Below are 26772 nucleotides of genomic sequence, written 5' to 3'. Positions count from 1 at the left end.
TAAGAAAGACTTCAATGATGTCTGAAGAACAGACTTGAGGATCTGAGGATTAACATAAGATGCTCCTCTTCATCTTAAGAGAATTAATTAATCCTAGCCATGATTTTTTCACCCTATAAATTTGAAGTTTAGATAACATAAGAGACCTTGACTTCTAAAAACCTCTCATGGTCTGCCCTGGTTTTATGATTAAATGGTTCATGGACAAAACTAACCAAGAGGAGGGGTGAGGTCAGTGTCATTCCCAGGCAGAAACTGGAGACCACTAACAGCGTGTCAGCAGTTAAGACGCTGAGACGGAAATCTCTCACAGACCCAAACTAGGAAAGAATGGCCGATGAACCAACAGGTTCCTGTTCAAAATGACGTTTAACTGCCTTATTACTGTACAATGGTTTTGACCAAAAACGTGGTAAAATGAGTTTAAATGGACATAATCTAAAAAGACACGGCCATGGCATTTTTGCCAAGAGTATGAGCTGCTCTCATAAAAACGAGAACTGAGAGCAGGGCCCGTAGATGACCCATTTAACACCCGCATTATGCCTGGCGCGGAGGAGGTACCGAGATGACAAACTAAAGTGAACGTGGAGTCTGGGGTCTGAGCGCTTGCCTCCCACTGCCACTCATTAGCTTTATGATCTCAGGCAGCCTGCCGTCTCTGAGACTGTCTCCCCTTCTGTAAAATGGGAATAATAACACAGAAACGTCTGATGGGGTTTTGTGAGAGTTAGTTACCAACGGGGAAAGGTGATGGATAAATCAGGAATTGGGGATTAACAGATACACACTACTATACATAACATAAATAAACAAGGACCTACTGTATAGCACAGGGAACGCTACTCAATATTGTGTAATAAACCCATATGGAAAAAGAATCTGAAAAACAGCAGACACGTAACTGAACTGCGGGGCTGTCCACTGAGACTAACACAGCCCTCTGCACCAACCACACCCTTCCAAACTTACACGGCCCCATCGAGTGCCCGCGGTGCAGGCACAGAGCAGATGGTAAATACTCGGGTCCACTTTCCCCAACGCCACCCTCCCCATCTCCCTCAACTCCCGCGCTTCCTGAGAAGGGGTCACGGCCCCTTGGGTAGAGGCAGCTTTAACACCCAACATGTAACTTGAAATAGATGCTTACCAAGGAACGGAACACACAGAAATGATCCTAAAGCACATACACTTCACATGGTTTAAGAGTTAAATAACTATAATGTGTGGAATTACTCATTTCATCTTGTGCTAAAAAGCAGTAGCTTACAATCCTGGGTGTCTTTGCTACTACATACAATAAACAGTTAATTTGAAACTAATGTAGTTTAAAATGCCTGCAGAATTTGACTTACACACATTTTCAACACAGTATGATAAATCAAACTAAAGTGATCTAATGTGATGGATTTTGAAAAAATAAGGTGAAGCACGATGATAAATTTAAAGTAATACATTACTGACAAATGGAACAAACTAAGACATCCTTTTAAAGGACTTAATTTGCCTTAAAAGATTAAGACTACAAGACTTTTTAAAAGGTTTTCATTTTTGTGTTTACTGGAAATAATCCATTCATTTTAGTTTGAGTGGAACAGTTCAAGTCTAAAAAGAGATAAATCTCAAAACTATTTACTGATGATGCATTTTTGAGCATGACTAATTACTTTGTGTTACTAAACTAGTGATTTGAGCCAATAGAAATCACCACTTGGTAAAATGCCCCATGTTATCACTGACTTTGCAAACAATCCTCTTAGTGACTGACACTTATCAACATACACACTTAATGAAAATGTTCTTAAAAGGTTGATTGTGTGCACACACACATATACATATTACACACACCAACGCAGACCCCCAGGAATAACTGAAAAGAGATATTAATGGACAGGAATGCTGAACCTAACAGTTCTCTAAACTCCTTTTTCTATTTTTGATTCAATAACAGCTTTTTTTTGTTTCCCAAGTGGGGTTGGTTCGTGGTCACACCACTCTTACAACTCTGGAAAATTTCATAGTAGGTGAAAACAGTAGCTACCGTTGTAGACAGAGAGATAATTTTAAACTAAACAGTATTACTTGCTGGAAAAGCAAAGGCTACATAACACACATCACTTAGCAAACATGTACTCAAGACACACATTTTGGTAGAATTAGCTAAGAATGGCAAGCAATAACAAGTGAAACTGTAAATAACAATGGAGGTACTTCAGATGTAAGATAAAACTAGGTTACAAGTAGGTTCTTAAAAGAATGCATGAGTATGCTTTAAGATAATGCTTTTTACATAAATCTTAATATTTTGCTTTTTATTCCAAAAGGAAAAATTAAAACCTGGAAATAAACATGCTAAATAACCACACAAAACTTAAAAATTATAACTAGAAATCTCAAAAAAGTTCACAGGCCTAATTCCACAGTATACATTCCATAATTTAATTATGAAAAATAGCTAAAATTTATTTAATAAGAATAAATATATTCCTTAAAAGCAATAACATCATCCCCTCTAAGTCATCAACAATTACATGAAGTGGATCTGGTTAATCCTTAGATGTGATTTTAAGATGGTATAACAGGTTACAAGATAAATGTAATTAAGCAGCAAAACTGCTTCCTGCTGCCTCTTTTTGATACTGACATCACTAAGGTTTTCTGAAGTGCCTTTATCTTCAAATAACTATCTGAATAGGAGATTGAGTGAATCTAAAGAAACTACATGTTGTTGTAAATGCAGTTCAATATGCACTACTGTCTAATGGAAATGAACATGCACCACCTTCAACTTTTAAAACACAATATAAAATGAACGTTATAAAAATACAATAAAACATAAAGGACACACTTGGATGGCAAGCTTCTTTACAAAAAAACATAAAAAATATGTTCTGATCAGATTCACAGGTTAAATCTGAACAGTAGGCCAGTGGACCACGGGGAATGTATTTTTCCTGAGAGACAAAGTATATGTTTCTCTTAATACTTTGATAACTTCACTACCCAGCCCATTTCTGGCATTTAATCCCAAAATCCAAAACAAGTTGTGCTACTAATCTGTGTTCTAATGACTTCAGTAGTTCAGACATATGTCCTATAAATATTTAATTGCAATCAATACATCAAATCTCTGAGGATGACAGTGATTAAATTTCAAGATTCTTCTATCATTTTAAGAGAAATATGTGATTTTTCAGTTAAAAGCTCATAAGAAGGTTGTCCTGGAGAGAGGGGGCCAAATGAGGAGCGGGGAGCACTGACTTCAGGGGTGACAGTCTGGTCCCTGAAGCAAAGTAGCAGGGTCACGTGTGCACACAGCACACAAATCTGCACACCCACAAGAGCCTCTTGATGAAAGTCAAAGAGGAGAGGGGAAAAGTTAGCTTAACACTAAACATTCAGAAAACTAAGATCATGGCATCTGGCCCCATCACTTCACGGCAAATAGATGGGGAAACAATGGAAACAGTGATAGACTTTATTTTGGGGGGCTCCGAAATCACTGCAGATGGTGACTGCAGCCATGAAATTAAACAATGCTTGCTCCTTGGAGGAAAAGCTATGGCCAACCTAGACAGCATATTAAAAATCAAAGACCATTACTTTGCCAACAAAGGTCCATCTAGTCAAAGCTATGGTTTTTCCAGTAGTCATGTATGGATGTGAGAGTTAGACTATAAAGAAAGCTGAGCACTGAAGAATTGATGCTTTTGAATTGCGGTGTTGGAGAAGACTCTTGAGAGACCCTTAGATTGCAAGGAGATCCAACCAGTCCATCCTAAAGGAAATCAGTCCTGAATATTCATTGGAAGGACTGATGCTGTAGCTGAAGCTCCAAAACTTTGGCCACCTGATGTGAAGAACTGACTCATTTGAAAAGACCCTGATGCTGGGAAAGACTGAAGGGGGAGGAGAAGGGGACGACAGAAGATGAGATGGTTGGATGGCATCACTGACTCTATGGACGAGTTTGAGCAAGCTCCAGGAGCTGGTGATGGACAGGGAAGCCTGGTGTGCTGCAGTCCATGGGGTCACAAAGAGTCAGACATGACTGAGCGACTGAACTGACTGAACTGACTGACACTCCTTCGCCTGAAGAAAACTGTTGTTCAGTTGCTAAGTCCAACTCATTATGACCCCATGGACTGCAGTGCCCCAGCCTCCTCTGACCTCCACCGGCTCCCAGAGCCAGTCCAAATTCATGTCCATTGAGTCAGTGATGCCATCTAACCATCTCATCATCTGCTGTCCTCGACTCAGTCTCAAAAATGTACTAGATACCCTTTTTGAGCACAAAGATAACAAAGTCTTGAGAGCTAGAGAAAAAACATTTTTAATAAATCAGAAATCTTTAGAAATGTAAATAAAAATTTAAATACAGTAAAAAAATTACTTTTAAAAACACTACTTTCTTACAGATCTTTAATATTTCCTTTCTATATAATACTTTGGGGTAAAAAAAATAAGTTTTCTAATTTAATTATTTCTTCTTACACAGGCTCCGTAAATCTTGATGGGTTAGTGAGAATCACACTGAAGTGCTACAATAAATTAAATCATCAGATACTTAGACATGTGCTAAATGCCAGGCCTTCAGTTAGTAGCTATATATAAACACAGACTGCAGTAAGTGGGAATAAGGTAGGTCAGCTTAAAGCTAAACCAAGAGAATTAAGGGTGTGAAGGGGCAGAAATAAACTATTATTTTTATTCCATTTCAAGGACTGGGTAATCACATGACTGAAGTGTACTGAATTAGATCACCATGGTATAAGGGATAGAAAAACACTCTGAAGGGTATAAAATTTACCACTCACAGCAACTTATCATGAGAACCAGTAACTGATGGGACAACAGTCCTTCTGAGATATATCAACAGACATGAAATAATTTGCAACAGGATTAAGTCTTTCGAACTTCATGACCACCAGATAATGAACTCATTCATTCACTCAATAAACATTTAACTGAGTATCTACCACATGCCGGGTTCTTTCTTAGATGTGTGAAGACCAGAAATGAGTGAAACAGACAAAGATTCAAGCCTTCAAAAGATTTAAGCATCTAGTGTTGGAGGGTGGCGGGGCAGGGCGCAGAGCAGACTGCATGAAATAATAAATGCAATAAGTGACGTAATATGTCAGAAGGGGATGAGCGTGGAAAATAAAACAGAACTGCTAGGGGCGCTCGAGGGTGGGGGGGCAAACAAGGAGCTTTCAGGTGTGGACAGTGTGGTCCAGGGCAGACGTCACAATGAAGACAACGCCTGAGCCTAGGCTAGAAGGCAGGGAGGCAGCAGGCCCGGGGTCAAGCAGGGAAGCGGACCCAGGAGAGGGAGCTCCCGGGGCGGCGGTGGGGAGCGTGCACCCAGCAGGCCCGCACTGAGGCCCAGGGATGGAGGGATGAACTGAGCAGGCGTGAGGCCGGTGCTCTCCTGAATTCACAACCTGCCATCTCAATGGCACCCTGACCATCCCCTTTCCTCTCCAGCCCACTCGCTCTCCATCTGCTTCGCATCTCTGCTCCCCTTAAAGGTCCAACCGCCTCCCCACTCTCTCTCAGCTGATGACCCTGCTTCCAAATCCCAGTGATGAGAAAAAAAAAAATCTCAAACACCTGAAGGATGGGTTCTGCCAGCTCCAGGCACCAGCCCCGCTCCAGCTGCGCACGCTGTCCGCTCTGTGGAGCCCAGCTCCTCTGGCCTGACCTCTCTCTGCTGAGGACACAGCCCCCAGACCCACAAGCTCGTGTTCTCCTCCTGACCCCACGTCTTCTCCCGCACTGTCCATGTCGATGCGCCTCCTTAGGGGACCACTCAGAAGAGCCGCTGGTACTGCCGTCCCCACGCCCTCCTCACCCACCCCGCAATCACATGGGCTCCCTCACCTCCCCAGCAGCGCTGTGCCCGCTGGGGCGTCCCATCTCCACGTGACCGAGCCCAGAGGTCGAGTCCATGTTCTCCCCTGATTCAGCCTGTCACCAGCATCTAACAGAGCCGGGCCCTCCTTCTCTCCTTGGCCCCATAGGGAGCTGGACCCTCTCCCGCGTCTGGGGGCGCTCACTCACCCGTCCTCCTTGGTGGCTGCCCTCAGCTACTCCCCCGTCCCTGTCATTCCCATTTATACTCACTCCCCTGGCCATCTCACTTGGTCTCCAGTCCAATAACTCTAAAGACCACCATCTATCTACACGCTGATGACCCCCACACTCCTATCTTAGGTCTAATTTTGGCCTCTGCCTCATTTATCCATGTGCCTAAAGTGAAAGAAAGTGTTAGTCATCCAGTCGTTATCTGACTCTTTGCAACCCCATGAACTGTATCCTGCCGGGCTCCTCTGTCCACAGAATTGCTAGAGTGGGTTGCCATTCCCTCCTCCAAGGGCTCTTCCAGACCCAGGGATCAAACTCAGGTCTCCTGCACTGCAGAATCTTTACTGTCTGAGCCACCAAGGAAGCCCCTCGATCAATGTCTTATTTGGATATCTAACAGATGTCTCAGACTCATCATGTCCAAAACTGAATGCTTATTCTTCCCCCAAAATTTCTCCTCTCCACAGTCTTCCCCATTTCAGAAAAATTAACATACATCCTGCCAGTTTCTTGGTTGAGAATCACGGATCCATGGATTCTTGACTCCTCTTTCTCTCATACTTCACATTAAATCTTTCAGAGCATCCACTGACTTTATCTTCAGAACGATCCACATCTGACCAGTCCTCACATCTTCCATGGACCAGATGCAAACTGCCATCTCTGCTCACCCAGATTATAGCACGGCCTTAGAAATCCTTCTTCTGCTTCCACGTCTGACTACCCTATAGGATGCTGCTCAAATGCCACATTCTCCCTGAAATCAACCCAACTAAGCTACTTTAGCTGGGCTTCCCTGGTGGCTCAGCTGGTAAAGAATTCGCCTGCAATGCGCGAGAGCTGGATTCGATCCCTGGGTTGGGAAGATCCCGGGAAGGAGGCAATGGTTACCCACTCCAGTATTCTGACCTGGAGAATCCCATGAACCTTATAGTCCATGGGACTGCAAAGAGTTGAACACAACTGAGCAACTTTCACTTCACTTCAAGCTACTTTAAGTTGCAATCCCACCCTGACCCCTGACCATCCTCCTTTCCTGTTTTATTTCCTTTCCCACAGTACTTATCATCTCTGAACACACTACATAATTAACTTATTTTCAGTCCCCCTCATATAAAAACATAGAATTCACAAGATCAGAAATTCTTTTCTGTCTTGTCCTTCAATACAACCCAGCACCCAGAACACTTCCTAGGAGAGCAGACACTCAAATATACTGTTGAATGAGAGGAGGAATAAAGAACACTTGTATGAGTGTTTCTAAAATATAGTGTGCATACCTTGGTGGTGTGCGCGTGCATGCTTAGTTGCTCAGTCATGTCTAACTCTTCTGTGACCCCATGGACTGTAGCCTGCCAGGCTCCTCTGTCTATGGGCTTTCCCAGGCCAGAATACTGGGGTGGGTTGCCACTTCCTCTTCCAGGAGCTCTTCCCGACCCAGGGATTGAAACCACATCTCTTGCATCTCCTGCATTAGCAGGCGGATTCTTGTACCACTGCGCCAGTCGAGAAGCCCCATTTTTATGGTATTTTATTAATGATGTAAATTTCAGAGTTTTAGTCCAGGCCCCCTAAATCACAAATTTGAAGGTGAGAGTCAAGGACATGCATATTTAATAGACTTTCCAGCTAAATCTGCTACAGGAGGTCTGGGACCACACTTAGAGAAACAACACTTAGGATGCTACTCAAAACTCATTAACAAAGGATGCCAAAAAATGTATTCCTTGTCCTAATAAGTTCTCTCCTGATAGACTCCTTCTCTCTACCAATAAGTGTCTGCGTTTTCTCTAGGGCAAATGTTACTTTTCCATGTTATAAAATATGTGCTTGATACAGTTACCATCTCCCATCCACACATACGTCAACTATTTCCTAATGCTCCAGATCGGTGGACTCTTCTTCAGCACGAGTGATGCATGTGCTGATCTGGGCTAAAGATGACATCCCATAAATAAGAAACCATCATGCTTCTTTCCAAAAAGATTAACAGGAAAATGGAGAGATGTATAAGAATGTATTATTTATGTTAAAAGCTTTCTAAAGTCTCCAACTAACATAAAAGTAAAATATTTGGCTTTTGACTGCTTTTGTCCAATACCTCTTAAGTCAGAGAAAGTGGGTCATGGCACAAAATACAGAGAGCACTGAGGGTCTCACAGGACGCTCACTCTCACACACTGCAGCACTGCATGGCTCTGGTTGGGAATTACAGACGCCGCTCAACGTGAAACACACAAACACCGGACTCCTACGGTTTGAGGATTTTCGCAAATGAGCTCCATTATGTTCAATTTTTCAAGTTCTTCATCTACCAAAATCATGAAGACATGTTGCTGCCTCTTCCTTACAACAGGAATAGCAGTTTTTATCTGGTTTCTTTATTTAACAATACTAAGTGTCTACTATATTCTCGAACCCCTGAGCTGAGTAACGTGAAATGGAGAGAGACAGTGCAGGCCAGCAGAGACAGCGAGGCGGCCAGCACGCGTGCCTTCACTCCCCGTTCCCCCCTGGGAGGATGGTGGGTCTCAGCTGCTCTGTGTCTCAGGCCCAGGCTTCCCCGGTGGCTCAGCAGTAAAGGACCCGCCTGCCACCGCAGGAGACGTGGGCTCAATCCCTGGGTTGGGAAGATGCCCTGGAGAAGGAAATGGACACCCACTCTGGTACTGTTGCCTGGGAAATGCCATGGACAGAGGAGCCTAGTGGGGTCCATGGGGTCACAAAGAGTCGGACATGACTGAGCACATCCAAGTCCCAACTTTACCACATGCTACTGTGGACACGCTCAGCAAGTTACTCCACCTCCCCACCGCTAAGGTTTACCACGTGCAAAGCGGCGGTAATAAAGCTGCCATGCTGTGGCCACGGCCAAGATGAACCCAGATTAAAGCACTGAAACAGTACCCGGCGTGAGTCAGTACTCAACGCATGTCATTTTTATTTATTCGTAATTACCATCACTCAGTCTCTCACTATCTATTCTCTACTGCAACTCACGTGAGAAGCATCAAGACAAGAAACCACTTTCAGAGACCTAAGAGCAAACGCCCAGAATGGCTGCAGTAAGCGTCTTTGGAGACATAGTAGAGAAAAAAGTCAGAGCAATAAAACCAGAAGGTGAAAGGCTCCTGCGTGCCAGGCGAGGGTCTGAGTGGCATTCTAGACACAAGGGGAAAGACTTAAGATTTGCTTTTCAGAAAGAACACTCTCAGAGCAGGCTGGAGGATGGCTTGAAAGAGGGGCCAAGTGAAAGAACACAAACCTCTTACCCAACACAAGTCACTGACACAGAAGCTGGCGAGAACGAAAGAGGGAAAGCCGAATGATATTTAGAAAGAAGGATCAACAGAACACAGTCAGACAACTATGTGAGAAAGACTGGAGATAATGGCGTGAGAAAACATGACACCTAATTTTCTGGTTTAGGCAACTGGGTAAAACTAATTTACAAAAGAAGGGGTGCGGGACGGCTCATATGTGAAGATGCATCTATGTGAATGGGCGACACACGTGTATGTGTGGGAGTGTGTGTGTATATGCCCACACACACCCAAAGATACTATACACACACTCATACATGTACCTGTGGTCACAAACAGTCGGACACAACTGAGCGACTTTCACCATCTGAATAAAGACGTGTTCAAGACCCCTCATCAGACATAACTAACGCAGTTAGGGTCCCTTGTGAGGAAGCCCCAGGAGCTGGCATGAGTCAGAGACGTGGAATCTGAGTGCAGAGACATTTGGGGAATAGACAGAGGAAAGCATAACGAACAAGGGCCCTGGAGGCACTGCCCAGAAAACAGGAGAGGAAAGCGAGAATGTCCTTGCTGTTGTTCAGTCGCTCAGCCGTGTCCAACTCTTTGTGACCCCATGGACTGCAGCTCACCAGGCTCCCTGTCCACCACCAACTCCCAGAGTTTACTCAAACTCATGTCCATTGTGTCAGTGATGCCCTCCATGCTCTGTCGTCCCCTTCTCCTCCCACCTTCAATCTTTCCCAGCATCAGGGTCTTTACCAATGAATCAGCTCTGTGCATCAGGTGGCCAAAGTATTGGAGCTTCAGCTTCAGTCCTTTCAATGAATATTCACGACTGATTTCCTTTAAGATTGACTGGTTGGATCTCCTTGCAGTCCAAGGGACTCTCAAGAGTCTTCTCCAACACCACAGTTCAAAAGCATCAATTCTTCACACTCAGTCTTCTTTATGGTTCAACTCACATCCGTACATGACTACTGGAAAAACCATAGCTTTGACTATATGGACCTGTCAGCAAAATAATGTCTCTGCCTTTTAATATTGTGTCTAGATTTGTCATAGCTCTTCTTCCATGGAAAGTGCATAGTAAAATGAGCAGAAACAACTTTAGTTCCAGGGGTCTTAACAAACAATACCCAAGAAAATAATTTCCTTTACTGTGTTAAGTGTAATATGAGATAAAAGGAAGAGACCTAAAAATAATGGTTCAAATCTCTGTAAAGCTTCAAGTTAGAGATGGTGCTGCCAGGGCTGTGGATTTAAGAAGCAGTTTCTGGGATTCCTTCCAAATCCATTATCTGAAGAGGAATTTATCCAAATGGAACCGACTCTCATCCATCTAAGCCGTGTTTATTCCCTGGTATCGTGGAATGTTAGGGCCGAAAGGTATCTCAGACCTAGTGACCCTTCAGTCTAACTCACGTTACAGAGGCAGCAACCAGGGCCTGAAGAGGATGAGAAGTCAGCTGTCAGTGAAAACACAGCCCATTACTAGTGGATCCATAAAGAGTGTGTATGTATGTATATATGTGTATACACACACATACATATACTATATATTTGCATGTGTGTATGTATGTTTTGGGGGCTTCCCTGGTGGCTCAGTATAGAATCCTGCCTGTGGTGCGGGAGATCTGGGTTCAATCCCTGGGTCAGGAAGATCCCCTGGAGAAGGGAACGGCGACCCACTCCAGTATTCTTGCCTGGAGGATTCCATGGACAGAGGAGCCTGGAGGGCTACAGTGCACGGGGTCTCAACAAGTCAGACACAACTGAGCCACTAACACTTTCTTTCACTTTCATATTTGTTTTTATACAACACTTACATAATTTAAATTATAAATTAACAGCTCAGCGCATGATGATAAGACCAACTACCAGAACATGCCCTCCCTACAGAAAAGATCAGAATCCTTTCAGCTTACCCTTTCCTTGTCTTTCTTTACAGCTTTATCACAAAAATGTTTCCCTAAATAAGATATTACTCAGTTCTTCTCGCTACAGAACATTATTACATAAAAGGACTCATCATATCACCTCTTCAGCGATGTGTCCCTCCCCCTGAATTCACTCACACTCAGTTTCACTGCAGTTCGCGCATCTCTCTGCCGTGCGGCTGCCCTATTGCAGGAAAGTAACCACTTATTCTCTTAATACTGATGGGCGTGTGAGTTCACCACCAGCATTTTGCCGTTACAAGTAATTTTAGCGAATGACTTTGCTGCCAAATTCAGAGTGAAAGCACTAGGTCAAAAGAAATTTGTATGTTTAAGTTTCAGCACCAAAGTGTTTTCTCAAACAAGTGGTGCAAATTTTTACTCCTATCAGGTGAAACTTGGTCCCTCACTCCATGTCTTTGCCAAATTTTGAGATTTTCAGGTTTTTAAAACTGGGCCAGTCTGGTGAGTGTGAGGTGATACTTCATTATGTTTTTACTTGCTGTTCTCTGATTATAAACACGGCCGAGCATCTTCCATGTCTTTATCAGCCACTCAGGTTTTTCAAGTGCATGTGTTTATCCAGGTCATGTGCACAATTACATTGGTTTTTTGTTTTTCTTTTAACTAACACGCAGGAGGTTTGGTTTTTATATTGTGGACTCTATAATCTCTTGGGTGGTTCAAAAGAATTGCAAATACGAAGTCTTTTGATGGTCAAAGTTCTTAATTTCAATGAAGCCAAATTTATTAAGCTATTTCCTTATGTCCTACATAACTTGTCTTTATACTCAAAGTAATGAAAGACAAGTCAGTTTGGTGTGTTACTTTCTAAATCTTTATATATTTTTTGGTTCAATTACATTTGTGAGGAGTTCCAATGCTAATAGATAGAACCTTCCTCAGAGAGAAATATTAATGTTTTAATATTAAGTATGATGTCTACTGAAAATGTCTTTAATCATGTATTTTTGCTTTTACCATGAATATTATGAACAGTTTTTGCATCTGTTGAGATGATCTAATGATTTTAGTCAAAGAGTAGAGTGAAAAAGCTGGCTTAAAACTCAACATTAAAAAAACTAAGATCATGGCATCCGGTCCTATCACTTCATGGCAAGTAGATGGGGAAACAATGGAAACAGTGACAGACTTTATTTTCTTGAGCTCCAAAATCACTGCAGATGGTGACTGCAGCCATGAAATTAAAAGATGCTTGCTCCTTGGAAGAAAAGCTATGATCAATCTACACAGCATATTAAAGAGCAAAGACGTTACTTTGCTGACAAAGGTCCATCTAGTCAAAGCTATGGTTTTTCCAGTAGTCATGTATAGATGTGAGTTGGACCATAAAGAAAGCTGAGTGCTGAAAAATTGATGCTTTTGAACTGCGGTGTTGTAGAACCCTTGAGAGTCCCTTGGACTTCAAGGAGATCAAAGGACTCAATCCTAAAGGAAATCAGTCCTGAATATTCATTGGAAGTTCCAGTACCTTGGCCATCTGATTCGAAGAACTGACTGGAAAAGACCCTGATGCTGGGAAAGACTGAAGGCAGAAGGAGAAGGGGACGACAGAGGATGAGGTGGTTGGATGGCATCACCGACTCAGTGGACATGAGTTCAAGCAAGCTCTGGGAGTTGGTGATGGACAGGGAGGCCTGGCATGCTGCAGTCCATGGGGTCACAAAGAGTCAGGTACAACTGAGCAACTGAACTGAACTGAATGATTTTACCCCAAAATCAGTTAATGTAGTGAATTACATCCATAGATTTCCTAATGTGCAACTACCACTTAATTTCCAGAATAAAGGCAACCTTCTCATGAAGCAGTAACCTTTTTAAACCTTGCTAGAATTGGCTAAAAATATTTTAAATTTTATATCTGTAGTCATAAGTGGGCCTGGATTATAATGTTTTCTTCTCACATCATCTTAGATTTTAGAGTGCAAGATTATCCCAGTCTTACAAAAAAAACTGAAGTGTCTCCCTTTTGCCATAATCAAAACAGCAATTTTTTGGAATCTGAATTGGAACCAGTTGATTCCTGAATGTGTGGGAGAACCTGCCTGTCTGATACTATAAATGCTGGTTAAATTTAATTCCTGTGTGTGGGTACTGTGTGTGTTCAGTCATGTCCGACTCTTTGTGACCCCATGGACTGCAGCCTGCCAGGCTCCTACACCCATGGGGTTTTCTAGGCAAGAATACGGGACTGGATTGCCATTTCCTTCCCCAGGGGATCTTCCTGACCCAGGGATTGAATCCAGGTCTCCTACATTGCAGGCAGACTCTTCACTATCTGAGCCACCAGGGAAGCATATTTACCATTTATTTTGCTCTTCCTTCCTTCTTGCATCTCAGACTTTCCATCTTAGAGCTAAGAAAATTTTCTCCCTGAATTACTTTCTTAAAGTTCTTCCTTAAGAATGTCTTTCTCCTGTTGGTGTGGTAGTCAAGGTTCAACTAGAGAAGCAGAACCAGTAAGAGATGAGACAGACAGACGTACACATATGAGATTTACCGTAAGACCCTGGTTGACATGATTATGAGGGCTGGCTAAGTAGGTTGCAAATATTGTAGGATAGGCAGTCAGGAAGGACAGACATAGCAAGTGGGTCTATAGGCAGGGGCCAATGCTGCCGCTCACAGACAGAACTCCCCTCTTTCAGGAAAACCTTGGTCCTGTTTTATAAGCCTTCCATCCGATTCTGACAGGCCTACCCAGCTTACGTAGGATAATCGTCCTTATTTAAAGCCAAGTGATTATGAGTTTAAACTACATACGCAGAAATATCTTCACAGCAACACCTAGATTTGCTGCTGCTGTTGTTCAGACGCTAAGTCTTGTCTGACTCTTTGCAACCCCATGGACTGCAGCACGTTAGGCTCCTCCATCCAACGCTATCTCCTGGAGTTTGCTCGAATTCATGTCCATTGAGTTGGTGATGCTATGTGATTAAATAACAGGGGGCCACAGCTTTGACATGTGGACATACCACTAAAGGCAACAGAGAGGGCAAGCTCCGCTTTTGCAGGGAAATGTATTCACAGCTCTATTATAATTAAAAGTTATTTTAGTAGGCCAAGGATTCTAGGTATTCTTTCTAAAGAATTTTTTAAAAAATTCTTTCAATTAAGAAAAATCCCTCTTTATTGAATACTTTAGAGCTGAATAAGCTGTGCAGGTATAGATTTCTCCGCATCTCCTCAGTCTGGGGATGCGGGACTTCCTGAACAGATGAAGCGTGCCTGTCACGCTCCAGCCCCGTCCTTCCAATGTGGTCTCTCCTCCACGTCCTGTCCTCTCTGTTTATAACTGAGCGTGTGGACTGCAGGCATGTCCACTCCACCCTTTGAGTCTCTTACACTTTCTGTTTCTTCAGAGCTGTGTACTAAAATCTGGATAATTTTTCAGATATATCTTCCAGTTCAGCAAATCTCTCTTCCATTAGATCTGATTGGCTATGAAACACATCAATTTCCTTTCACGTGAATTACATGCTTCCTTACCGGAAGTTTATTTGCTATATTCTTAAAACTGTCTTCACATTCTTTAAAGTTTTTATGTCCTGAACATTTTTAAAGCCTCTTCTACTTATTTGAACATCTTAAGCACAGCTATTTTATATCGTACTTCTGATAATTCCAGTACTTGAAATCTTTGCAAGTTCGTTTCTGTCCGCTGTTTCTGGCGTAGGATCTGTCTCCCTATGTGTGGTGACTGTTAGCAGTGCACCTCCTCTTCGGGATCGCAGCTGGGAGAACTCTCCGACGCCTGGATGAAGCGGGGTGGCTCCTCAAGGAGGGTGTGTGCTTGCTTCTGCTAGGGGCCTGAGGACACCTACAGTTTAGGATCACCTTACACTTGAGTTTGGTCAGACCAAACCAGACATTATTAATTCAGGCTTTGGACTCCTGTGCACACTGGTGCATGGTAACTTCTCTGCAGAGCTCCTTCCTCTCCTCCCAGTTCCAGAGCTTTCGAGGCACAAGCCCCTGCAAGTGTTTGAAGGAAGGCACACTTTTATTTTTGGTTTAGCTTTATACCAAGTCTTCCCTGATTTCAAGAGCTGAATCTCCCACCACACTTCTCATCTTGGAGAACAAGCACTAGGGCTTTGTCTCCTGTGATCCTCACCACAAGGCGTTTTGCAAATCCTGCATTTTAAGTTGTTCCAGTACACAACCCTGGTGGCTCAGACAGTAAAGCATCTACCTGCAATGTGGGAGACCTGGGTTTGATCCCTGGGTCAGGAAGATGCCCCTGGAGGAGGAAATGGCAACCCACTCCAGTATTCTTGCCTGGAAAATTCCATGGACAGAGGAGCCTGGTAGGCTATAGTCCACGGGATCTCAAAGAGTCAGACATGACTGAGCAACTTCACACACACACAAAAAACGTACAGAAGTGAGCACCGGATCCTTCCCTGCTGTGTCATCAGGAATAAGAGCCAACTCTAACTCTTACCTTCAAATTATATGCTTCTCTCCTGGGTTCACGGTCTCTCACTTTTGTAGCATAAGAATTGTCAAACAAAGAGAGGATGTGTGGTTCTTGACCCACAGCGGGTCAGAAACTCACAGTCAGGAACATGGATCATCTGTACTAAACAGTCTCATATTTGTTCAGAAACATCAGTCGTGTCTTTGAGAATTCATCTATGTTGATTATTTTTTTTTAACCAACTGATTCCGGCTTTTGCTTTCCCTTTCCACCCCCACCCCCAACCTTTAGCCAAATGTAATTAGTATACAGAAACCTGCACACAATTACTGCAGACAATTTGGAGTTTGGGCAGAGGTATACAGTCCTGTTACCATCACCACAAACCAGGTGTAAATAAACATGTCCATCACCTAGAAGAGCTTCCCGCGTGTCCCTCTGTGCTCCTGGCTGTTTGTGGTAAGAACGTGAGCAGGAGACCCACGCCCCTGACACACTCCACGGCATGCGGCCCTGCCCCGTCAGTGCCTCTTAGCACGGCCGAGCCTGCGCTCAGCTCACCTGTACGGCTCCGTGATGCTCTCAACAGAGCCTCAGGTCCTTCAGCGGCACCTTCAAGCATCACTTTCGAATGGTTCATGAAACAGTATCAATTTCAAGAACGCAGTCTATTTGTGTATGTGAAACTACTAAGCTGTTCTATAATTGGTTCTACATTGAATGACCGTTTTCATATTTTACATTCAGCCTTTTTGATAAAATTATACTTTATTTTTTAATTCATTGTTTTAGTTAAATATAGTCGCTATACAACGCTGTGCTGGTTTCTGCTGGAGGTGGAGTGAATCAGCTGCAAGTGTCCATGGTCCGCCCCCTCTGGCCAGGCCCCACCCCGCGGTCAGCACGGAGCACCTGCCCACCAGCCAGCTGTCCCACGCGCAGTGGTGTTTGCACGTCAGTGCTGCTCTCCCTGTTCGCCCCGCTCCCTCTTCACGTCCACAAGTTCATTCTCTACCTTGACATAACGTAACCCCGCATAGATGTGCATTTTGTTAATGTAGCTGCTCTCAGGGTGAGGCCGACACTAATGTTTGTGAGCTTCCACAAAGTTGTGTGTGCTGCCCAGTCGACAGGGCACGGGTGTTAAGTCACGTAAACTGTCACAGCCTGTCCGGCAGGGACAGTACTGCTGTTTTACAGAGAAAGAAACAGACACTTATGAGTAGAAAGCTATTGAGTAGCAAAGCCAAGGTCTCACCCAACTCGACCTGACTCCATATATATGTATATATATGCTTTTTGTAGTTATGTTAAAAAAAAAACAAACCATGTGTGAGCTTTATCAAATGATAAGACTAGCTACAGAATCTCACGGTCAAAGGGAAGCGAAATGCTATCCCAACCATCCACTCAGTCCTGGACCCCCACGTAACCTGAGCCTCACAACTCAGATTTGACAACGGGAGGTTAGCTGTCTCCTCGTGACAGAACACAGGAAGGGCATGGGAGCTTACCAGTAACGCACTGGATGCCAGCCTGGGGCTGCCCTGGGCTGTGCACACTTCAGCGCTGACACACCATCCCTCGGTCCTGCTCTCATCTGGGGAAGGAATCCCACTTGTACCGGAGCCCGCCAGGGACACAGAGCTCCAAAGTGAACCCACTCCATCCTTGGAAATTCACACAAGACACCTCTGGTCCGGAAACCCACCCAACCTGCTTCACTTGGCTCCTTAAAGAGGTCTACTGGATAAGTCTAACCTTTCTTCACATTTTGGAAGGCAGGTAGGTATATGGCCCATAGAGCATTTTCCTAACTCAGATCATTTTTTAAAATTACTTCAGAATACAGATAAACAGTATCGGATTTTTCACCATGCTGATTTGACGCTTATTCTGTTACTAGGTCTCTTTCCTCTTAACAGCAATAAGCATTTCTCTTAGCTTGTCCGTTTCTCAAGGGCATCACTGAGTTTTCACTCAGGTCTTCGTTCTGGCCCTGTGCACAGTAGACGACACACTCTTCATTAAATGTTGAATTCATATAACTGACTTTACACTTAAAATTGTCATGTGGAATAAGAAAAGTAAGTGTTAACTTAATTCAAATAACATAAACAGAAACTACGGCCAGCCTAAATTAAGAGACTTGTCATGATCACACAATAGGATAAAAGAAACACTGCATCTAAACTTTGGAATTCTGATGTTAGGATGCTGCTTTTTGCAATGACAATTATATTTTCTGGGCCAGAAATCAAGACACACAGTAGAACTACAACTTTTTTCTGAATTTTGAATTTGTGATTGTGGAAAGTCTTCTCTCCATGGAATTCTCCAGGCAAGAATACTGAAGTGGGTAGCCACTCCCTTCTCCAGGGCATCTTCCTGACACAGAGATTGAACCTGGGGCTCCTGCATTGCAGGCAGACTCTTTACCATCTTAGCCCCTTCCCGGGAAGCCCCTTACAAAGCTTAAAAACTTACATATTTAGGAATCATTTTTTATAAACCGGATTACATTGGGATGGTCCTATAAAAAACTTGGTTTGTTTACCAAGTGGTATCAATCTAACCGAACTAAGATAAGTCCTTCTAAGATGCCTAGTCAAACATAACTAGTCACCGCTTTTCCCGCTGTGCATAGGTAGTTCTGCTCTGTGAGACCATCAGTTGAGCAGTTTTCCTTGAGGAAGTTTCTAATAGCAAAGTTTAGACGTAAGTTTACAGTGACAAAAACGTGTTACAAGTCTCTGACACACTCGAGTTACAGAACAAAACGTGGAGGCGCACTCTTACCTGCTTAAAAAGCTGGAGGTTGACTGCGGTTTCCAAGAACTGTTTCATGACACTTGAACGGTGCTTTACGAAACTTTCCTCGCAGAACGTGATGGGCTCACCCTGGGTAGAAACAAAGAATGTGGGGGGTGTCAGAGCAAACCAGTCTATCTAAGGAGGCACGAGAGCATGTAAGACAAGCCAGCTTCCAGAAGCTTGAGTGTCGAGGGGGGGCAGGCCCTGACACATACTGGTGGAATTGGGGCTGGTAGAAATACTCCTCAACCCATAAGCTTCTGCTGTAGCTTCCTAATCAAGAATCCTTTAGGCTCTTAAAAATGCTGACTTTCACACTCTCAAAGTTAAGAATAAATTCCCTAAAAACAAAGATTTAAGACCATCAGATTGATTACAAATATTAAATATGGCACATTTGAAAAAGCCCAACAATTATATTTCATCTTGACTAGAAAACATTCTTACTCTAAAAACTGCAGCATGATTTTTGCCACTTATATTATGATCATTAATTTCTTTTTGGTGGTTTAGTTGCTAAATTGTGTCTGACTCTTTGTGACCCCATGGACTGTAGCCCACCAGGCTCCTCTGTCCATGGGCTTCTCCAGGCAAGAATACTGGAGTGGGTTGCCATTCCCCTCTCCAGGGGATCTTTCCTTCCCAGGAACTGAACCTGGGTCTCCTGTAGTCCAGGTGGACTGTTTACCAACTGAGCCACAAGAGAAAGCCCTGAAAAAAATTTCCTTTAAAATTAATTGAAAGGTCTATCAATCACATTCTCTTCGTGATTACAAAAGCAATTCTGACTGGATACTTTGTAGATTAAGTCCTAGGGAGTCTAGCTGCCTGAACTTACTCTGTTTGCTAAGTATCCACAGCTGCAAGAGTCACAAGTCTCAGGCTCCGCTAGATGCCCCTCCTCCAAATCACAAGGACTTTAATTCCAAACACACCTCCACGTATTCCCATACGTGAGCCCAGAAAGCACCCCTCACTGGTGGACCCCTGCCTCTTGCTGCTGCCCTCCACAGCCTGCTCACACAGATGAGGAAAAGCGACTGAACTTTATGATCAAAGTGAAAACAGACATTAGGGTCCATGATTTGGTCCTTATAGTAAGTCAGTCCTGTAGCAATCAACACACTGCAATAAAAAGGAAAGAAGTGAGCTTGTTCATTCACTTTCTTATAGAACTTTAGAAAATATTAATTATCATTTAATTTTAAGGAAGAATTAATGTCTTGATTACAGGTATCTGTAAGTAAAATTTGTAAACTGGTTCTTGCACGAATAAAATGATGGGACTAGCCGTCTGTGAAATCCAGCTGCTGCCACTCTGCCGGAAGTTACTGACACTGTGGACGCGCGCCGCTCCGCACAGCACCCCTTAGTCACATACAGTGCTATTTACATCTAAGTTTATTAACATTAAAACAGGAAGTCAGTTCCTCAGCCACACCAGCCGCATCTGAAGTGTTCAGTGGCCACGAGGGGCTGGTGGCCACTGTAACAGACAGGACAGACACAGAGCACTTCCTTTATCACAGGAAGTCGTCCTGGACAGCACCGCTCCAGAGGCAAGAAAACAAAATTCAAGCTGAGAATCACTGAAGACAAATCAATAACCTATTAATAGGTGCCACCTACCACCAGTCATCAACTGATGATCCATAGTAACACTGACAATATACATTTTCATATTAATTGTTGCCATTCTTAAATACTATAGAATGATTTTTTTAACTGGATTAATTTACATAAATATATTTTGGATAATCAAAATATACTCTACTTGCCACTATCATAGAACTTACAACCTAATGAGAAAAAAAAAAACAACAAATAAGCAACCCTGTTAAAGATCTGTGGTTTTTGAATCCCCATTATCAGGAATATACCTAGTTATCTGGGGCCCAATAAATGCCTTAAAAGCAAACAAATGAAATAGCAAGTCAGATAAAGCCTGCTTTGTATGATATATTATCTTCGCAAAAGCAAATATAAATTTTAAAATCACTGCCTCTAACGGCAGTTCCAACTATATCACTCTATCGCAAAGAAACCAGTATGATTCATAATCTTGGTTTTTATTTGATGGATATTCCCTCAAACATGTGAGATTTTATTACCATCTATAATGTCTAAAGATTGTAACAATGAAGCAGTCTTCAATTCAAACACAAAGCTCAACCTCCAGCTGAAAATCTCAGACTTCCGATGTTGCGGGCTAGCATTTCTTCTGATTGGAAGGAGCAGAGGGTGGCCCTGACGTACTCCTTTCCCAGTTTGGAACCATCCGTTGTTCCATGTCCGGTTCTAACTGTTGCTTCTTGACCTGCATACAGATTTCTCAGGAGGCAGGTAAGGTGGTCTGGTATTCCCATCTCTTGAAGAATTTTCCACAGTTTGTTGTGATTCACACAGTCAAAGGCTTCAACATAGTCAATGAAGCAGATGTTCTTCTGGAATTTTCTTGCTTTTTCGACGATCCAACGGATGTTGGCAATTTGATCTCTGGTTGCTCTGCCTTTTCTAAAACCAGCTTGAACATCTGGAAGTTCACGGTTCATGTACTGTTGAAGCCTAGTCATCAGCCAACATGAATTACCTGGAAGGACTCTGTCCTCACTAATCTCCTAGCAAACGCTTGCAATCTCTCAGGGGAAGCAGCAGGGAAAAAGCTCTGGTTTGCTGTCCACGCATCTCTGAAGACACCAATCACGGTAAAAGCTTCCAATGAACCTTCACCTAGTCAACAGCTCAGTCACTAAGAATCTTCAGTTCAGTTCAGTCACTCAGTTGTGTCTGACTCTTTGCGACCCCATGGACTGCAGCACACCAGGCCTCCCTGTCCATCACCAACTCCCGGAGTTTACTTAAACTCATGTCTATCGAGTCAGTGATGCCATCCGGCCATCTCATCTTAATGATCACCAAGAAGACAAAGCCCTGGCACATCGTAGAATTTTCTCTTGGAGAAAGAAAAATAAGATTCACAGTGCTCTAAGGCTGTGTGTGTAAATACACGCGAGTCTCAGCTGCTGTCTCCTCTGGGGGGTACCCTGTGAAACTGGGGGGAATTCCTTTCAATCCAGGTTGAGCTGGATGGCATGGTAAGAAGGAGCACTCCTTAGGATCTTCTGGTTTATTTACAATCTGACTAGAGATTGGGACTAGGATTGAGTGGTGCCTCAAACATTGTCTTGCTCCGAGTAAAGTGACTCCATGTCCCGTGTTGGCCCCCAAACTCCCAGTTCACACCTGCAGTGGGAAAGATCTCCTGAGGAGCCTTCTGTGACTTCACAGCGGAAGGTGAGCTGGTTTTGAACATGAACGGAAGCTTTGTGAATCACAGAGAGAAAAGACGGTCCTGAGAGAGGACAGACGTGGACACAACGTGCCCGGTGTATCTGGAGAGAAAGCTCCAGAGTGGGGTAAGGAGAGATCAGCTGAGGCCTAGGGGCCGCTGGACACAAGTAACAGAAACAACCAGAACAGGAGGAAGGGCAGGCGGCCAGCCTGGAGAAGGCCTGGGCCACATCCCAGGACGTCAGTTCTCTCCTCGGAGACTTCAGGCAGCTCAGAGACGTGTGTACGAAACGATGTGATGAGACTGTGCCTGTGCCTCAGAATGGAGAGTTTGTGGGGAAGAGGAAACTATGGGAACAGGCAGATCAATTAACAGTGCAAAATAAATCAGGCAAGGAGAGACGAACAGGCCCCAGAAAGAAAGAAACAGTAATGACTTCCATTACCTAACGTTTATAGGACACTAATGACGACTAACAGTAATACAGTAGCGAAGGAGTGCGTGACACTTACTATTACCAGGCACTGTTGTAAGACACTTAACACATATTAACTCATGCAAATCTCAAGCTCATTATCATCATACTTTACACATGATGAAACTAAAACACGGGCTTCCCTGGTGGCTCAGCGGTAAGGAATCCACCTGCCAATGCAGGAGATGCAGGCTTGATCCCTGGGTGGGGAAGATCCCCTGGAGAAGGAAATGGATACTCACTTCGGTACTCTTGCCTGGAGAACCCCAGGGACAGAGGAGCCTGGCGGGCTACAGTCCACGGGGCTGCAAAGAGCTGGATATGGCTGAACAACAACAGCAAAACTTAAAACATAAAGTAACTGGTTCAAAACTGCACACATTGTTGAGTGTTAGAAACAGGATTCACTTTATGCTCTCGACCTCTAAATTACCCTATTTCTGGATATCCTAGACTATGTGAAGTATTTTATGTATTCCAAGTCATAGAATCTGTAAAAGTACAATAAGCTGTGATTATTATTACATTTTACAGATGAAGAAGCAGAGTTTAAGCAGATTCACCCAGGGTGTGAACGTCTGAAGTTTGTGTGGTTAATGACGCTACTAAACATTTCATGGCAAATTCAAAAGGACTTGTTTGTCAATTGATACATAGTAGTGGTTCTCAACGCTGGTCCAGGGACGCTGATCTTTTCATAGGATCTGTGACGTTAAGACTGTTTTCATAATAGTGCTAAGATGTTATCTGCTCTTTTCACTTTCATTTTCTTATGAGATTCGACAGAGATTTCCAAAGGCTTCATAATTTGTGATAGTGCAACAAACTGAAGGCAGAATCAAATATAAGAATCGAGCCGATTTCCTTTAAGCCAGACAGTAAAGAGATTTGGAAAAGTGTAAAATAGTGCCATTCTTCTAAGTTGCTTAGAAATGTAGTTATTTTTATGAAAACATGTTTTATGCTTATCTTTAGTAGGTTTGCATTTTTATTTTTTCATTTTTTCAAATTATTTTTTCTCCTTTTTAAATTATTTTGTCTGTATTGTTTTATAATAAATTATTTTTAATATTAAATTATTTAACATACATTAATTAATAAAATAATAAATATTTAACATACATCCAGTTTTCATTTGTAATATGGTAAATAGTGATACACTGACATACACAGAAGTTCTTTGATGTCCTTGACAATTTTTAAGAGCGTCGAGACATTTGGAGACAAAAAGTGTAAGGACCACAGGTATACAAGAAAAAGATGAGCAAGGGTGAAAGATGACTTTTGGATTTCTAGCTCGAGGATCAGAAGATGCTATTGTTTATTAAAGATCAGGAATACAGAACAAAATCCAGATTTAAGAAGAATCTGATAAACTCAGTTCTGGCGTATGTCTTGGCTTGGCTTCTGCGCCACGACTGAGATGGGGAATCTTGTTCGAGTGGTTTTTTGGCAGAGAGTTCTCAGGAGATAGGTGCCAAGGGGAACAGGAGATGGCAGGGGAAGAAAGCAGGCGAGAATGTGGCTTCAGCCTGAACCCGTGGGAAAGCTCAAGTCTTGCAGCCGAGGCCACCCCGCCTTGGGGTGAGGAGGCGAGCTTCCTGCAGCCTGTGTGGGTCGGCTGCTGATCTTCTGGGAGTGAGCGTGGAGGGGAAGACGGAGCGCCTGGTGAGGGGCCACCCATTCAGCCAAGGGCAACTTTCCTCTGGAAAGAGCACCAGCCAGCTCAGCCTGGGCGGGGCCTCGAGCACAGGGGAGGGTACAGGGCTGAAGGTCGCCTGCGGATACTAACACAGGCTAGAAGTTCAAGTTTGGAACACGTCCTGATATCCAGCAATTATCTGTGCAGATAGAGCTAAGTATTAAAGTTAAGCCGATCACCCTACTTAGGGACAAAGATTTATGTAACTGAGAAATACTTATCTATAATACAATTCATGCTTTTTAATTACATGGCTCATTGACAGAAGTAAGTAAGTAAACGATATACAGTCCGGTGGAGGCACAGAATAATGGCAACCCACTCCAGCGTTCTTGCCTGGAGAATCCTAGGGACGGGGGAGCCTAGTGGGCTGCTGTCTCTGGGGTCGCACAGAGTCGGACACGACTGAAGCGACTTAGCAGCAGCAGCTACTATTTGAGTTATTTTTACAGGATAATTAAGGCACAGGTAAGATATGGATGAAATGGGCCTGTTTTTCCTACCCTTCTATTATGTTCCACTTCAGAGAAATTATCATTGTTAAATTAATGTAACATTTCTGCTTAGTTTGTTTTTAAGAATAGATATGTTTCAAGTTCTAGACTGTTCTCCACAGTAGGAAATGTCACAGAATAAGGAAATACTTAAGACACAGACCTATACAAAGACACAGATCTTTATGCTCTAAGAATGTGCATGACTTCGTGAAAGTTCATGCTGGAAAAAAAAACGAAGGTGTCAGGAAGAATGAAACTGTACAAAAATGTGAAGTAAAATCCAAAGTGTCAACACAGTACTGACTCAGTTCCTTGACGCACTTAGACTTGCTGTGTAATGTCACTGTTAGGTAAGATTTATAAACAAGCTGAGCAAAAATGTCTGCGTAATGATGGTACATTAACATTTTAAAATCTCCCAAAGATTTTGCCACCAGTTCTCCCATGGGAAATCTTAAAAACATAGTTAAGGTTCTCACAGAAAACAGTGATAAAAGATTTTTCAGGTTACATGGCATTTTTTGTCAACTGTCCCAACGCTTCTCCTACTTGTCAAACAGGGGCCCAGATTACTTCAGTTCATCTTTCTTTTAAAAAGAATTTCCTTTTTGTCCATTAGCAAGACTCATGGAAGCCCAGAAAAGCTTGGGTGTTTGAAACAAATGACATCATCCTAAATATTCAAAGCAACACATTTAAGTATTATCTCTATGCTCTTGGGGTAATAAAGTATATGCTTTTGAATATACTGAGCCGTATTTTAACTCATTACACAATTCTTTAGCACTACCTGTTGGTCGAAAATTTGACTTATTTTTAATAGGTCACATGATGCCCCTTATTTAGTGCAATCATTTAAAAGAACTCTCAAGTTTATAACAACACTTCTCTTTGGGGGATCAGCAGAGGGTGCTCTATTTTAGTTATGTTGAGGGAATATTCCTTACCAAATTTTCTGCTTCTCATATATTGTGTTTAATGATCACAGCTAATAATAGAGCATCAATCACATGCCAGGCACTGTTCCAGTAACTAACATACATGAACTCATTTTATCCTCTAAACCACCCATGAAGGATTATTGTCTTTTTTTTTTAAACACATGAGGAAACAAAAGCACTAAGAGGTTATCAGTCCAAAGTCATGTAACTGCCTAGTCACGGCGTGAGGATTCAGACTATTCTAGAGTCTGTGCCCCTCATCACTTTTCTTCCATTTATTTAGCGTATTAGTTTGACCTTCCAGTTCTGAATTCTTAAAAGTAGCTACACCTGCTGCTGGCCAAAAAAAATCCAAAACCAGCCAAATATCCATTATTTTGCTGAAATCACTTTCCAAAAACTTGAAGGAGTTTTAAGATTTTCTCTGCAACTAAGGACAGTTGTCAGCCATGCCAGAGCACCATTTAGAGAGGGTAAGTTAGGCCAGAGGAGAAGAGCGACAACAAATTAAGTGCAGTCACTAGGACGTTCCAAGTGCTTCATTCTTAAACCGGTTACTCTGGGGCGGCATTCAGCACGTGCGTTTGAAAGTGAACATTCAGGTCCTCCTGAGGGCTTTCGTTCACTGCCACAACCAGCTGGATCCCCAGCTGAGTGCAGAGAGAAGAGGAAGGAGCGGTTCGAGGGGAGGCCATCACCCCAGGGGGACCGAGCCACGCATGGGCTTAAAGGGCAGGGGGAAACACACTGCCTCCCCAACTCACACGCGCTCCGTGAGATGCCTACACCATCCGCACCTCCCAAGGATATTCCTGAGACTCAGTCTTCACGTAGACAAGTACCGAGAGTCTCCCATGTATCTTCATTTAGAGGAAATGTTAGGTTCAGAAGATTGATCTCAAGGAGTGCACGGCATGAGACAGAGGCAGCATGGAGTGGAAACGCTCCTCACTAGCTGGCGAGCAGGATGGTGGGAAGAGCAGGGGCAGACACAGGCCTTGCTCGCCATCAGCTGGGCACTTCAGCGACGGCTTTTAATCTCCATGAGCATCATTTTTCTTATCTTCAAAATGAAAGGGGTGATATTTTGATGGCTTATAAAGATTAAGTGAAAGAGTTAATATAAAGGGCCCATCAATGCCTGGTATCCAGCAGGCACTAAATGGTCAGTTGTCTTAATAGCAATTAAAAAATCATTAATGTAAGCAAGAGTCAAAACCATTAATGTAGGTAAGCGTCAATTAATGTAATTCAGAGTCCCTTGGACTGCAAGGAGATCAAACCAGTCCATCCTAAAGGAAAACAGTCCTGAAT

General features: G+C 43.1%; 1 protein-coding gene across 4 annotated transcripts in view; it reads right to left on the bottom strand.

Annotated features, from left to right (window-relative positions):
* Positions 1–26772, bottom strand: part of DENND1B (DENN domain containing 1B) — a 285090-nt gene that overhangs the window by 52994 nt on the left and 205324 nt on the right. For all 4 annotated transcript variants that reach the window (XM_043484553.1, XM_043484555.1, XM_043484552.1 and 1 more), the window contains one exon: positions 18537–18638. In XM_043484553.1, the coding sequence (XP_043340488.1) occupies positions 18537–18638 (102 nt within the window). The remainder of the gene's footprint in view (positions 1–18536; positions 18639–26772) is intronic.

Source organism: Cervus canadensis, chromosome 13, assembly GCF_019320065.1.
Source record: "Cervus canadensis isolate Bull #8, Minnesota chromosome 13, ASM1932006v1, whole genome shotgun sequence".
Classification (NCBI taxonomy): Eukaryota; Metazoa; Chordata; class Mammalia; order Artiodactyla; family Cervidae; genus Cervus; species Cervus canadensis.
Note: the sequence above shows the minus strand (reverse complement) of the source record. Positions and strands in the feature narration are given on the sequence as shown.